This window comes from Pimephales promelas, chromosome 8 (assembly GCF_988280905.1).
Source record: "Pimephales promelas chromosome 8, fPimPro1.hap1.1, whole genome shotgun sequence".
Lineage (NCBI taxonomy): Eukaryota > Metazoa > Chordata > Actinopteri > Cypriniformes > Leuciscidae > Pimephales > Pimephales promelas.
Genome location: NC_142776.1, coordinates 6,205,449 through 6,217,923, shown reverse-complemented (window position 1 = coordinate 6,217,923; position 12,475 = coordinate 6,205,449). Strand labels below are relative to the sequence as shown.

The window sequence follows — 12,475 nt, the reverse complement described above, 5'->3', positions numbered from 1 at the left end:
TTTAGCATTTTGCAGAGATTTCGTTAATTTTTAGAAAAGTGAAGCCACACTTTGGACCACCGACGTAAGCTACTCACGTTCGACTCGCGCGGTTATGCCAACACTTCCGGTAGACGCTTCTTCGTTGGTGTTGTTCAGCGGTTTCTTCTTCCGCTCGGCGGACTGTGAATATCGAAAGTAGGAATTGAAATTTTTACTTTTGAACGATTCCGGGAAAAACGAAAAGTTAGTCCCGGTTCCAATCGATACTCGATTCTCGATACCCAACCCTACTCTGTACTGTGATGAGCGTTCATGACTCTCCTGCTCAAACTCGTTTAATAATCAAAATGAATGAATCTTTTTTCATGTCGTTTGGTTCATTCAACAAAGGAAATAAACGAGTTGACTCTGGAAAAGATTCACTCATTTTGATGAACGAGTTTGAGCAGGAGAGTCACGAACGCACATCACAGAACAGAGCAAGGCAAGCATTTGTGCTTTTAAAACTTAAAATTTGTTATTTATCTTTTTAAATGGGCGATCGTTTCACTTGATAAGACCCTTATTCATTGTCTGGAATCATTTAAAGTCGTTTGAACAGTTTGCAGTTTGCACTGAAACTGTCTTTTGGACCTTGAACCGTTTGGTTCCCATTTAAGTCCATTATATGGAGAAAAATGCTGGAATGTTTTCATCAAAAACCTTAATTTCTTTTCGACTGAAGAAAGAAAGACATGGATATCTTGGATGACATGGGGGTGAGTAAATTATCAGCAAAAGTTCTTTTTAAAGTGAACTACTTTATTAAGTAGACAGAACATTTTAGGAATTTTTTTTTCAAACAAATAATCCAAATTGAACCCCTAAAATGAATGAGAAATGTTTTATTATGGATTTTTAGGTCACTAATCAAATGTGTGAGTGTGTGAATCATTGTACAAAAGGTCAGATTTTCTTTATTCAGACTTCCTTTGCTGTTCTCAGAAAATAAGGATCATCAGGTCTTGCATAAACCTCTGGAGTTCATGCGGCTAAACCAAATACTAAATTTATAGTTGGGCGATATAGCCCAAAAAATTATCACAATAGGAAGTCTGACGTAGTCAGGCTATCGGTAAATCACAATTATTGTCAAATACATAAAGTTCTGTCATGAAACTCTAGATGGCACATGCTGGTTCTTAACATCATTCTCTATAGGGCACAGCTGATTGGCTCCTCCTGTATCAGTAGCCAATGAGCTCGCTGCTCAACCTCAAAGCTGTAGCAGTTGAAACACGCTTCCAGAATCCCTTCACCTTCCCCAGCTCCACCTGCAAAGATCTGCTATGAGCAATTATAATTGTACAATTGTATTTGCCGTGCTTTTCCTTGATTTCTTAAAGGAGTAGTTCACTTTTAAAAAAACTTTTGCTGATAATTTACTCACCCCCATATCATCCAAGATATCCATGTCTTTCTTTCTTCAGTCGAAAAGAAATGAAGGTTTTTGATGAAAACACTCCTGGATTTTCTCAATCTAATGGACTTCAATGGGAACCAAATGGTTCAAGGTCCAAATGAGAGTTTCAGTGCAGCTTCAAAGGGCTTTAAACGACACCAGACAATGAATAAGGGTCTTATCTAGGACCCTTCGAGTCATGACTCGAAAAAAGATTTGTTCATTTTGATGAACGAGTTCGAACAGGAGAGTCACGAACGCGTATCACAGAACAAATGCTCGTCTTGCTCTGTGCTAATAAAACTTAACCTTTTTTTTATTCATTTTTTAAATGATCGATCATTTCGCTAGATAAGACCCTTATTCATCGCCTGGTGTCGTTTAAAGCCCTTTGAAGCTGCACTGAAACTCTCATTTGAACTGTTTGGTGCCCATTGAAGTCCATTATATAGAGAAAATCGTGGAATGTTTTCATCAAAAACCTTAATTTCTTTTCGACTGAAGAAAGAAAGACATGGACATCTTGGATGACATGGGGGTGAGTAAATTATCAGCATTTTTTTTTTAAAGTGAACTGCTCCTTTAATGCCTCTAGTGAATTTTGAGCAATCGAACAAAAATGATAAATTCTTCTAAAATGTTTGTATTATTTAGTTGAAATATGATCTGTTATTATGCAAATAGCTTGCGTTCTCTTTAAAAAGAATGGACCGCAATAAAGCATTACATAATTCTGATGTTTCTCAACAACACAGCAGTATAATGTGTGTGTGTTTGTTGTTTACTATTGAATTTGTATGGGGTTCGGTTATTAATGAGATCACAATGCAGCGTTCTGCTTACTCCCCTTTAAGCTCTCTGCAGGATGAATGACGTGTCTGCACCTCCACCCTCTCTCTCTCTCTCTCTCTCTCCTCCCCAACCCTCACTCTCTGAATTCCCCTTCTCTCATCCCTCTCCTCCCCTTCACACTGACCTACTTTTCCACTGACCTGCTTTCATAAGGTTGCGCATACTCCGTACAAGTAAAAAAAAAAAAAAAAACAGGGAAAAAGAGTGAAAAAAGACCAGCGAGGAGAACAAAGCACTGCAGCTCTTGCTAAAAGTCACCTTGCTTTTGTTCTTGCTTTGGCTCTCGCTACCGTAGCAACCGGTAGTGCGGCACAGTTTGTGCTTGTTTATTCATGTGACATCATCAACTACACAGGTTTCATTTTGAAATAAAATTAGACGCCTTTTAAAGAATGTATTGTCCACAGATTATGTCTGTTTTGAATTATGGCTCTGTAGTTGAATAATGGTAGAAGGGGTGACGTACTTCCAGATGAAGGTTGCACGGTTGTGTAAGCGCCATGCATGCATATTATTTAATGCCAGACGGGGTTAAGTGATATAACAAACTGGCAGTCTTCCAGGAGCAATAAATGAATAAATAAATGTCAGGTAATCGTTAACACCTTTTTAAAAATGTGTATCAGAGAAGATCTAGTGGAGAAATGGTGAGAAAGAAGAGATTTAATTTCTTGAGGCGGAAGTTAGAAAAGATTGGATTATGACCTGCACCTCAAGCTATTCTTTTTATAATGTCAATTGATATCAGAACAGTTATATAACTTGTTTTCTGCTCTAGTCTATTTTTTTTTTTCTTTCAACTAGTGCCTGTACTTGGGAGTATATTTTCATGACTAGTGAACATTGTGACCAGCTACATCGTGTTCCTTTCCAATGTTGGTCATTAGAACATGAAAGCTTTTGTATATGTGTGTACTTCTATTCGGTTGCAGCTCCCTGTGTGTGAGTGTGACATAAGTGCTGTGACTTATCCAGTGTTACATCATATTGGATGACTCTCGCGCCCTGCAGGAGTACAGTGTGTCCCTATGCATTTGCAAAGCTCTCATTTCAATTAGTTTATGGTGGGAAAGGAAAAGTATGAAGTCTAATTGTTATTCTTTTGGTCTGGTTTTAAATCTTGTGAAAGTGCATGTGTTGGGATTGTTCATGGAAACAGTTTCTTATGAGGCATTAAGGCTTGCCGAGAAATATAAACAACATTAGGCGACTTAAATTCAACATACAACATGTTTTATTTTTCTTTCCACTCCTTTAGTGTCATTCTGAGCCCATTGACAAGTATGTCGCCCACCTCTTTTAACAAACATCTTTTCTTTTCTTTTTTTTTTTTTACTTCAGTAAATACCACACAATACACCAGGGTACAGAGGTGAAATAGATGAACAGGACACGAAAATACATACTGTCTCACATTGAGGTGAACAGACAACAGACACAAGAAATATCAACCCAAAAAGAATAATAGAATTGGAATATAAAATAAAAATACAATATTAATAATAATTATTATTATAGAATGCCAAAATAAACTTGATACAAACTTAAAATACTCAAAAGAGAATTTGTCTGTACACTTTTTACATGATGGCCAGTGCCAGGCACCTGTTTGGGAACAATAAACACAGATTGTATAAAATCTGATGAAAAAAATTCAGTGCAGAAGCAGCTTTCAGCTGTGGTAAATTCTACAAAGACAACTAGTAGGACTGAATTTGTGTCTAGGTAACACTTAGTTGTGTGCTGCAGCATTTTACTGTGTGTTAACTTTTATATGCAACATTTAATGGGTATGATGATGATGCAATGGGCTACACGCACCAAAGGAGAAACTCGTCAGTTCTGAGTAACCTCAACCGTTTCTTCTCATGAGGTAGCATGTGAGGCGTCTCTGAAGCCTGACCACAGAGGACATGGCCATCTTGGGATGGCAATGATATATTTTACACTTTGTACAGTCCGCATATTAACTTGGAAGAGACCACCTTGACATTTCTGAAAGGGCTTGTTACTCGAATTTGGCGAAATGTCAGGTAGTTTGCAAATTCTTTATTTTTACATTTCTTTAAAGGACTGCTCACAGTGACCTTTGGAGAGGGTCAATCCATCAGGCTCCTTTACACCGATACAGTATAGCAATGTACTGGACAAAATGTGATAGCGTTGACCTATGAATGACCAAAACACTATGAAGAGAACATTCTGGTATCTCTTAAACGATACGGTGACATAAATACGATGGCTTAGAAAATATAATGGAAGCATCAGACATGAACATTGGGAATAGACTATACAGGAATCCAAACAGTAAGAAGTAGACAGTGTTGGTAGTCTTTCTCCCACTTTTCTACTCTTAAAGATGTTGCCATTTTTCATAAAATGTACTTGAAATATGATATGTTTAGTCATGTCACAGTATTATAATATTCCAAGTGCTTCAATAATGCTAAAGTCCAAAGGCAGAGGAGGAGAGAGACAGGCATGAATCTGTTGAGGTTTTTTTTCTTCTGAAATCAGTAGGGAGAATAGGACTTGAGTCCATGAAGTGTGGCGAAAACGTCTTGGGTTCAGGAACTACCCATCAATTTAGCTAAGCTACAAAACATGGCAGAGATATGTTCATAGTCAAAGGTTGCTATACAGAGCTTTGTAGGTTTGTTTTGCTAGAGGAAAAAGGTCATTAGAAAGAGCTCGATTTCCTCTTTGTAACTTTTTAAAGTTACAGTTAAGTGCTTATGAAAAAATGTTGCATTAAAAAGTCACAGAATCGCTCTTGATAAGAAAACAGACCAAGAACACAAGTTACTTTCTTGTTGTTGTTCTGTACAAGCAATAGACTTTCATGCAATGAACTGGTACCATTTTCTTTTTTCTTTCTATAGGACGGTAAAGATGACATTTTAACAAGTCCAGTCTTAACTCATTTAAAGGATGGGATGTGCCAGTTTCAGTCACGCTTCTTGTTTCTGCTACCTCGTCCTCCTAAACTCCTCTTCCCACTTTCCTTCCATCCCTCTTCCTTCTCTCTGGGAGGAAACTGTTGTGTGTAAAGTTCATCTGCTGTCTCACACTCCCCTTCCTTGCTTCCAGAGCTGCTGCCTTGCTGCTGGTTAACCTGGGCTAGTGCCAGGTAGGGGTGCTGAGGCAGAGCGGAATCAGGTGACGTTGTGGCCAGGACGTCTTGGGAGCCGCCATTGGACAGTGCTCTATACTTAAGTCTTAGCTTGTGTGGCAGAGCAGTGCCTTTCATGTCACCCTGGTTGTCTCCGTACAGGTAAGAATCGCTCATAACCATGGTGGGTGAGGATGCTGACTGGTGGATTGCGTGAAATCCACCAGTATCTGAGGAAGAGGATGAGGGAGATTCGTCATCAGTGGAGGCTTCTTTATCTGAGCTGCGAGGGTCTCCGTCACTAGAGGAGGTGTCCTTGCCTGAGGAGGAGTGCTCTTGGTAGAAGCCATCTGCTCTTGGGCAACCTTCATACGTAAGCTCTGGTGGCTCCTCGTTCAGAGTGCCGAGGTAGGGATTGGATCGCTGGCTTACAAGGGCTTTTCCGGCCTCACTGAGCAAATCTGGGGCGAAAGAATTTGGGGTGCTGTCTTGAACCTGACTTCTGCATTGTCCTTGAACACTCAGGTCTTGTTGCTGTATGACAAACCGCCTGCTCTCCCCGGCATCTGCCTTGCTGTTAGTGAATTCATAGTTTGGTGAATCCAAAGACCTCCTGGCCAGCTGCTGCGCCACCTCCGAAAGAGTCTCTAAACCATCAGGTCTTATTTGTAGACTGCACCCTGTTTGGGTAAAATGGGTGATTTGCCCATTCTGTTGTGTTTGGGATGCAACCTGCTGCTCCATGTCCTCAACCCTTTGGCTCTCAACAGGGTAGGAGTTGCTTCCAGAACGAAAGAGGATGACGCTTCTTTGGGGTGTGGCAGATGGAGGGGCTGGGTTGACGCCTTCTTGCTGCTCCATTTCTTGAGGTTGGTGAGACTCCAGTCGTCCGAGACTTTGATGGCCATTGAACATGCCATTAAGAACACTTGCCTCAAGCCTGTTAATGTCCATTCCAGAGCTCTCGTGTTTGATGTCAAAGTTTATAGGTTCGGGACTGTCCCGCGAAGATCCGTCCGACATGTCGGAGAGTGATCCCCGGGGGGAGTACTTGTGTAACGCTGAGTGGCGTTCACTCCTGGTCGGCTGCTCGGCTTCTGAGGAATCGGAGTTCATCATGACCTGAGAAGCACTAGAGTATCCACTGCTTGAGTAATATGGATTTACGGAAGTTGCTCCTGTACCATTAGCTCCATTAGTCGCTGCCTCACTACCATTGCTGATCTGCTGGGTCTTTTCCATGTAAGAGGCAGAGGTTATGAGTCCAAATCTCAATTTCAATTGCAGGAGCTCTGTCTTCAGCCGCACGTTTTCATCGTTCAGTGCCATCACCCTGTTCTCCAGCACCATATCATTGAGCCGGCGTTTCTCCCTTGACCTCTTCGCAGCCTCGTTATTCTTGCGTCGCTTTTCCCAATAGGATGCATCTTTTTTCTCATCCGAGATGAACTCCCGCTTCCGTCGACAGCTTGAGTTGGGTTTTGGTTTTATTAGCCGGCCTTGACGAGGAGGGCTCGCGATTCGAGGTGATGGTAAACTCTCACTGTAGTTTGAGAACGTTTCTAATGTTTCCAAGCTGGCATTGTTATTTTGGGTGGGAAGATTTAGGCTTTCCATTGTGGTCCTATTGAGGCCAGTTTGTATATCTGGCACTCAGTGGACATTGAAATTTAATGTTTTGATACTGAAGATTAGTTGTTTCTGATTGAAACTTCAAAAACAAACTTAATTGCCAGTATGCGGTCTTCAAACCTTTCAAGTGTCCAGATTGGTCAAAAAGATTAGAAAAAGATGGAAGGCAACAAAAACAACCGTCATTGGATAAGTGTGTTCCAAGTTTTTTTGTCCCAGAAAAGGGATGGTCTCCCTTTTTTTGTTTAGCTTGCTTTCAGATCTCTCAGATTTTAGACAAGGTAAATTTGTTGACTTGGCAAAGCTCCTTGATGGGTGACGTGGTTGTATAGGGTGGGATATCTGTTGGAGAATAAACTTGATTGTTCATCTGGACCGTCTCAGCTCAATGTTTTATCCCAGTCTCTGTTGAACAGATCTGTAAAGACAATGAAACAGGAGGTGTTAACTGAAGTGTCCAGAAGAATGAACAAAAACAACTACATCATAGAGCTAAAGCTAACAAGAATTAAAAATGGTACATTATTTTAAATGTATGCAGAAGTGTTCTACTTTATTGCGCTGGTGGCATTTGTGGTGGTCTTTTTTTACTTTGTTGTAGTTGTGTGTATGTAGTTTAACTTTCGAAGTAATTTCAATCCTTTCAGTAACAAAAAGTGATTGACTTTCATATGAGGATTTTGGAAGGACATTTTCTTTTCAATTTCCATTCAAAAGCTGCAGCTTTCGATGATAAATACCATGGACGAATCATGTCAAATGATGCATTAGCAAAATTTATTCTCATGTAATAATTCGGAAACAACCCAGTGTTCCATTTCCAATCTTGGCAGCAACTGACATGTTCTGCTTTTCCTCTTCTATGAGCTCTAGAGAAATGTAGGTCAGTAGAGTAGTGTAGCACAGCGAGTAGGAGATCAGGCCATGCTGCAGTAGGACACTTATTGTGTAAGATACTGCACTGTCACATAATCAGAGACACCTGACTTGACTGCCAGGTCTGCAGGGAACTAAAGGTGTGGTGGAATATCCGGAATAACCCTCATTCTCTTGGCATCATTTATTAGTGATCCAAACATCATTTATTGACAACGTAACCAGGAACATTTTGTTTATTAAAAATGAGTACACATACACAACACAACTGTCTTTTTAAATTACTTCTTATTGTGCTATTTTTTTTTATAATACGGTTTTGTTAAGGTTTGTGCTTTTTGGTAGAAGAGAATGGTTTTTTGTTACTGTGCTAAAACTATAAGGACTTTGTCCTTGATTTGTTTGCTCATCCTATTTTGCAGCTCATGGTGAGAACATCAGAGTTCATGTTACATAACCACACACAGCTATTGCACCATCACTAAAACACAACTTATAAACCCGGCATTCTCATAGTTCAACGGCAAAAAGAGGAAGAGGAACAAAAAAGTACACCACAAACAGCCCATTGTTCTCAAAAGCAAACATAGAACTTTGCCTATGCCTGTTTTGTTTAAGCCTGATTGAATTTTTCCTTATCTTCAACCACACGAGAGAGTAACTTTGTCCATTGTGGCTAGGCTCACAGCATCGTGAGGACTAAGATTCCAGAAAACATGGAAGCACAAAGTATGGTCCATGCATGATCATTTTTCAGTAGGAACGTAAACGAGAGCACGGGAAGGGTGGTGGACGTTGCGTGTGTGTGTCCTACTGACCTAGAAACCGGCTGCTCCGTAAACACGGTGCGCGCGCGCACTGGGTCTAAAGCTATGCTGTAAAATAGGTCAGTGGGGCGGCAACGGTGTGTGTGTCCGCGGCTGTGTGTCTGTGAGAGAGTGCGTCAGAGCAAGTGGGGAGGAATTATAGTGCCTACCAAAAATAGTGTGCTTGGATGAGGGAGGAGTTAAGGATTCCAAATGGGGGATGAGAGAGGAATTTACCAGCACTGCAGAGGTACAGGGGGGGAAAAAAAAAAGCAAATACGTCATCATCAGAATATTAGATTAAATCGGGCCATGATTCATGCCAGAGATGGATGCCAGACTTGAGGATCATTTTAGGACATGTTGAGCTCAGACACGCAAGTTGCTACAAATTTAGTATCCGTTAACCTTTTTTTATGGTAGGATAGTGGCTTAGGATAGTAATGGTGCTCAAAGAAAAAGATGGGAGACATAACCATCCTAACGATATTTTGACCACATACACATTTGTGTTATTGGTTCCTTTAGCTTGTTTACTTTTCCTCTTCCAAGAATTAAGAGTCTACATTTGAAGAAAAAGAGCTTGAGGTCCCATTAAACAGTTATGCACCGTCCCACATGGATAGTGTTTACAGCTGGAAGCCTCCCTGCATGTGTTCACCCAGTCACATGCAAGCAGAACTGTTACGCCTCTAGTCTTCCTTCCAACCTAAAAGCCAAGTAGGCCAGTGTGACTGAGTGTTTTGGCTAGACTCTTAATTACAGGGGTTAATGCTAAATTCTCAATAGCTGTCTATGAAAATTAAGTTCACAGCAAGTTTTCAGACTGGAGACTAGCCTTCAGATTAGTTTATGTAGTGGAGTAAACTCACCACCTGTATGCACATATTTTGAATGCTCTTGTTTGGTTTTTGTACTGATTGCTTTGTATTGTAAGAAGTTTGGGAGCAATGTGAGGCAGTTTCAGATTCCAGGCATTGCTGAATGGGGAGTGGTGGAATTGTAAAGGGGCATAGTCTACTTAGTATAGGAGTAGGTCAGAAGCTAAGCATGCGAGGAGTGTACATCACATTTTTTTGTCCCCACTACAGACAAATAAATTATTAAACATTTGAATGGTTTGCACATTCGTATGCTTTCTAACTAACACTAACACTCTTTCCCAAACCAAAAGTTGTACTTCGCCTCACATTGTACAATAAGTGATACGTAAGTTACTCACATTTCGAGAATTTGATTCACTATGCTGACGCGATTTTTTGACGCGATCTCGCGCATCTGAAGAGGGTCTTTCTCTGCTCGACAAGATCATCGTACAACACAACAACCATTCGCGTGGCATCGCTTTATTCTTTAACAACCATATGCTTAGTAAGAAACGCTGACTTGCAACTGAAATGCACGGGAACGATGCCGCCGCAATGCAATGCACAGACATTAACTGACCCACAGCCACTCATGCTTTTGGATTTCGTAATGATCACCACCTCCCCCCACGCCACGACCGTCTCGCCTTGACATTGAATGTGAAAATGTATGCAGTGCACAATGCGAGATAATCTGTTGAAACATTACAATCTAAAATAGGCAAGCATAAACAATAAAGAAAGAACCATTGAAACCCAAAAATTCGCAGTCAGCGAAGCATTTGAGAGCCACGCAGACCCTGAGTCGGTTTCCATGTGAACAATAACATGCCCTGACCACGTTGCAAGGTAAAAGCCTAGCCTACAACTGTTTAGCCTGCTACAAGCTCTGTAAAACACACTACACACAGCACGTATTATGAAATATTAGCTATATAATAAACGGAGTGCTGTTTAACTCACCTATGTGAAATGGCGCATTCGTTTAGTTAAACGAAAGAATCCTCTTTTAGGCTATTCTTCAATAAATTGCACGTCCGCGCTTCTGTACGCCGTCTCTCGTCCCGATTCTGGTCTTTCTTCCCTTTACAACTTCAGTCTGGGCTGAAAATGTCCCGTGTGGGTCGTGATCCACTCACCGGCTTTGTGTCGATTAATGTGACTCCCTGAATGTGCTGCTATTCGCCGTCTATCTCTCCCTCCCTCTTCGTCCTTGTGTTATGTCGGAGGCTTTGCTCCAATTTTCCTCTCGTACACACACACACACACACACACACACACACACACTCCTCTTGTCGTCCTCGAATGTGTGTTAGTAGGTCAGCGGTTGCATAACACGGAGCTTTGGTGCCTAGTCACGTTCTTGTTCATCATGACGATACGCAAGCCTCCTCTCCTGCCGAAATGACCGAAGAAACCGGGGGACGGAGTTTTTAGGTTCTTAGGTTCCTTGTAACGACATTCACCTCATACACCGATGGCATATACACAGCAGCAGCAGTGTGCAGTTGCTCCAACACGCCTCTGTGTAGTGTGTATTCAACAGCTTCTCTAAAAGAAGGAGGTTACGAGACTGGCAATGTTGCGTAAATATTCACAATTGCATAAAACACACTTTGGCTCAAAGAAAAGTCTAATGTGACTATAAACTTAATGCTAACCAAAGGAATATTAGAAGACTATCTATCTATCTATCTATCTATCTATCTATCTATCTATCTATCTATCTATCTATCTATCTATCTATCTATCTATCTATCTATCTATCTATCTATCTATCTATCTATCTATCTATCTATCTATCTATCTATCTATCTATCTATCTATCTATCTATCTATCTATCTATCTATCTATCTATCTATCTATCTATCTATCTATCTACCTATCTATCTATCTATCTATCTATCTATCTAATTTATTTATTATGTGTTGGTAACTGTCTGTTAATGTTTTGGTAGGCTAATTTAGCCATCACTAGCTTGTGTTCAAGGTCATGACCCTACAAAAATTTTATATATATATATATATATAATTTTTAAATAATCTGTGGTTTACTGAATAAAATCATGTATTGATTATTGACGATTGTTCCCTACTTGCCTTATAAATTAATAAGACTACAGACAAAACTTTGTATTTTTAGTCAAATAATATGTTCTCAAGCTAAATCAGACAAACTATTAATCTGATAATGAAATATCAGCAAAATAAAATGATGTATATTATTATTATTGTAAATGTTACTATTTTCACTGGGTTGCAAATTGGCAGTTAAAAATGTAATTGCAGTGTAACTTTATTTTGATGGTTCACTATAGACATTCTACTAACTATAAGTAACTTTGTACCTACATGTCAACTAACTCTCATTCGAGTATTCGTACACTGTTGTAGACTGCTAGATTAGAGTTCAGGTTAGAATACACTGACATAGTAGCAAAGTTAGAGTGTTTGTTGGGGAGCATCATAAAGTGTCAGCAGATATTAAGCAGACAGTGTATACTCTAATGACAGTTAGTTGACATGTAGTTGCAAAGTTATTTAAAGTTAGAAGAATGTCTAAAGTTGACTATTGAAACAAGTTGTAACCTAAATTTTAAGTAAATGGATAAATACACTTAACATTATATTATATGCACCAAATTATAAATAGTAATGATCCTAAAATAAGCAAATTTTTATCCTTGTAATGAAATTTTATTTAGTTTTAGTTCTGTATTTGATTTTTAGTTGCCCAGAAATGCTAATTATTGCTGGCAGGACACCTTATATAAGAAGGTTCATCTTTCAACACGGGTCACAGATACTGGAAGGCAAGTTCAAGATACATTCTTAACATTCTGTTCTTATGCTGTTACAGACAATTGGTTATGTTTGCGTCTGTGTAATTTTTGACATGATTGAGTT

General features: G+C 39.8%; 2 protein-coding genes across 6 annotated transcripts in view; one reads left to right on the top strand and one right to left on the bottom strand.

The window, feature by feature from the left end:
* The window catches only part of LOC120473806 (phospholipid phosphatase-related protein type 5), a 156,891-nt gene that overhangs the window by 9,894 nt on the left and 134,522 nt on the right, over nt 1–12,475 (top strand). The gene's annotated exons all lie outside the window — the stretch shown is intronic.
* Nucleotides 3,487–11,081, bottom strand: nfil3-5 (nuclear factor, interleukin 3 regulated, member 5). 3 transcript variants are annotated; one of them, XM_039663825.2, is made up of 2 exons: nt 10,531–11,081; nt 3,487–7,437 (listed from the first exon to the last, which is right to left on the bottom strand). In XM_039663825.2, the coding sequence occupies exon 2, from the start codon at nt 7,002–7,004 to the stop codon at nt 5,223–5,225; it is 1,782 nt and encodes a 593-aa protein (XP_039519759.2). In that variant the 5' UTR covers nt 7,005–7,437; nt 10,531–11,081; the 3' UTR covers nt 3,487–5,222. The 3 variants fall into 3 exon arrangements, with proteins under 3 accessions (XP_039519759.2, XP_039519760.2, XP_039519761.2); XM_039663826.2 differs by having other exon boundaries at nt 10,707–11,081; XM_039663827.2 differs by lacking the exon at nt 10,531–11,081 and adding an exon at nt 8,872–8,892.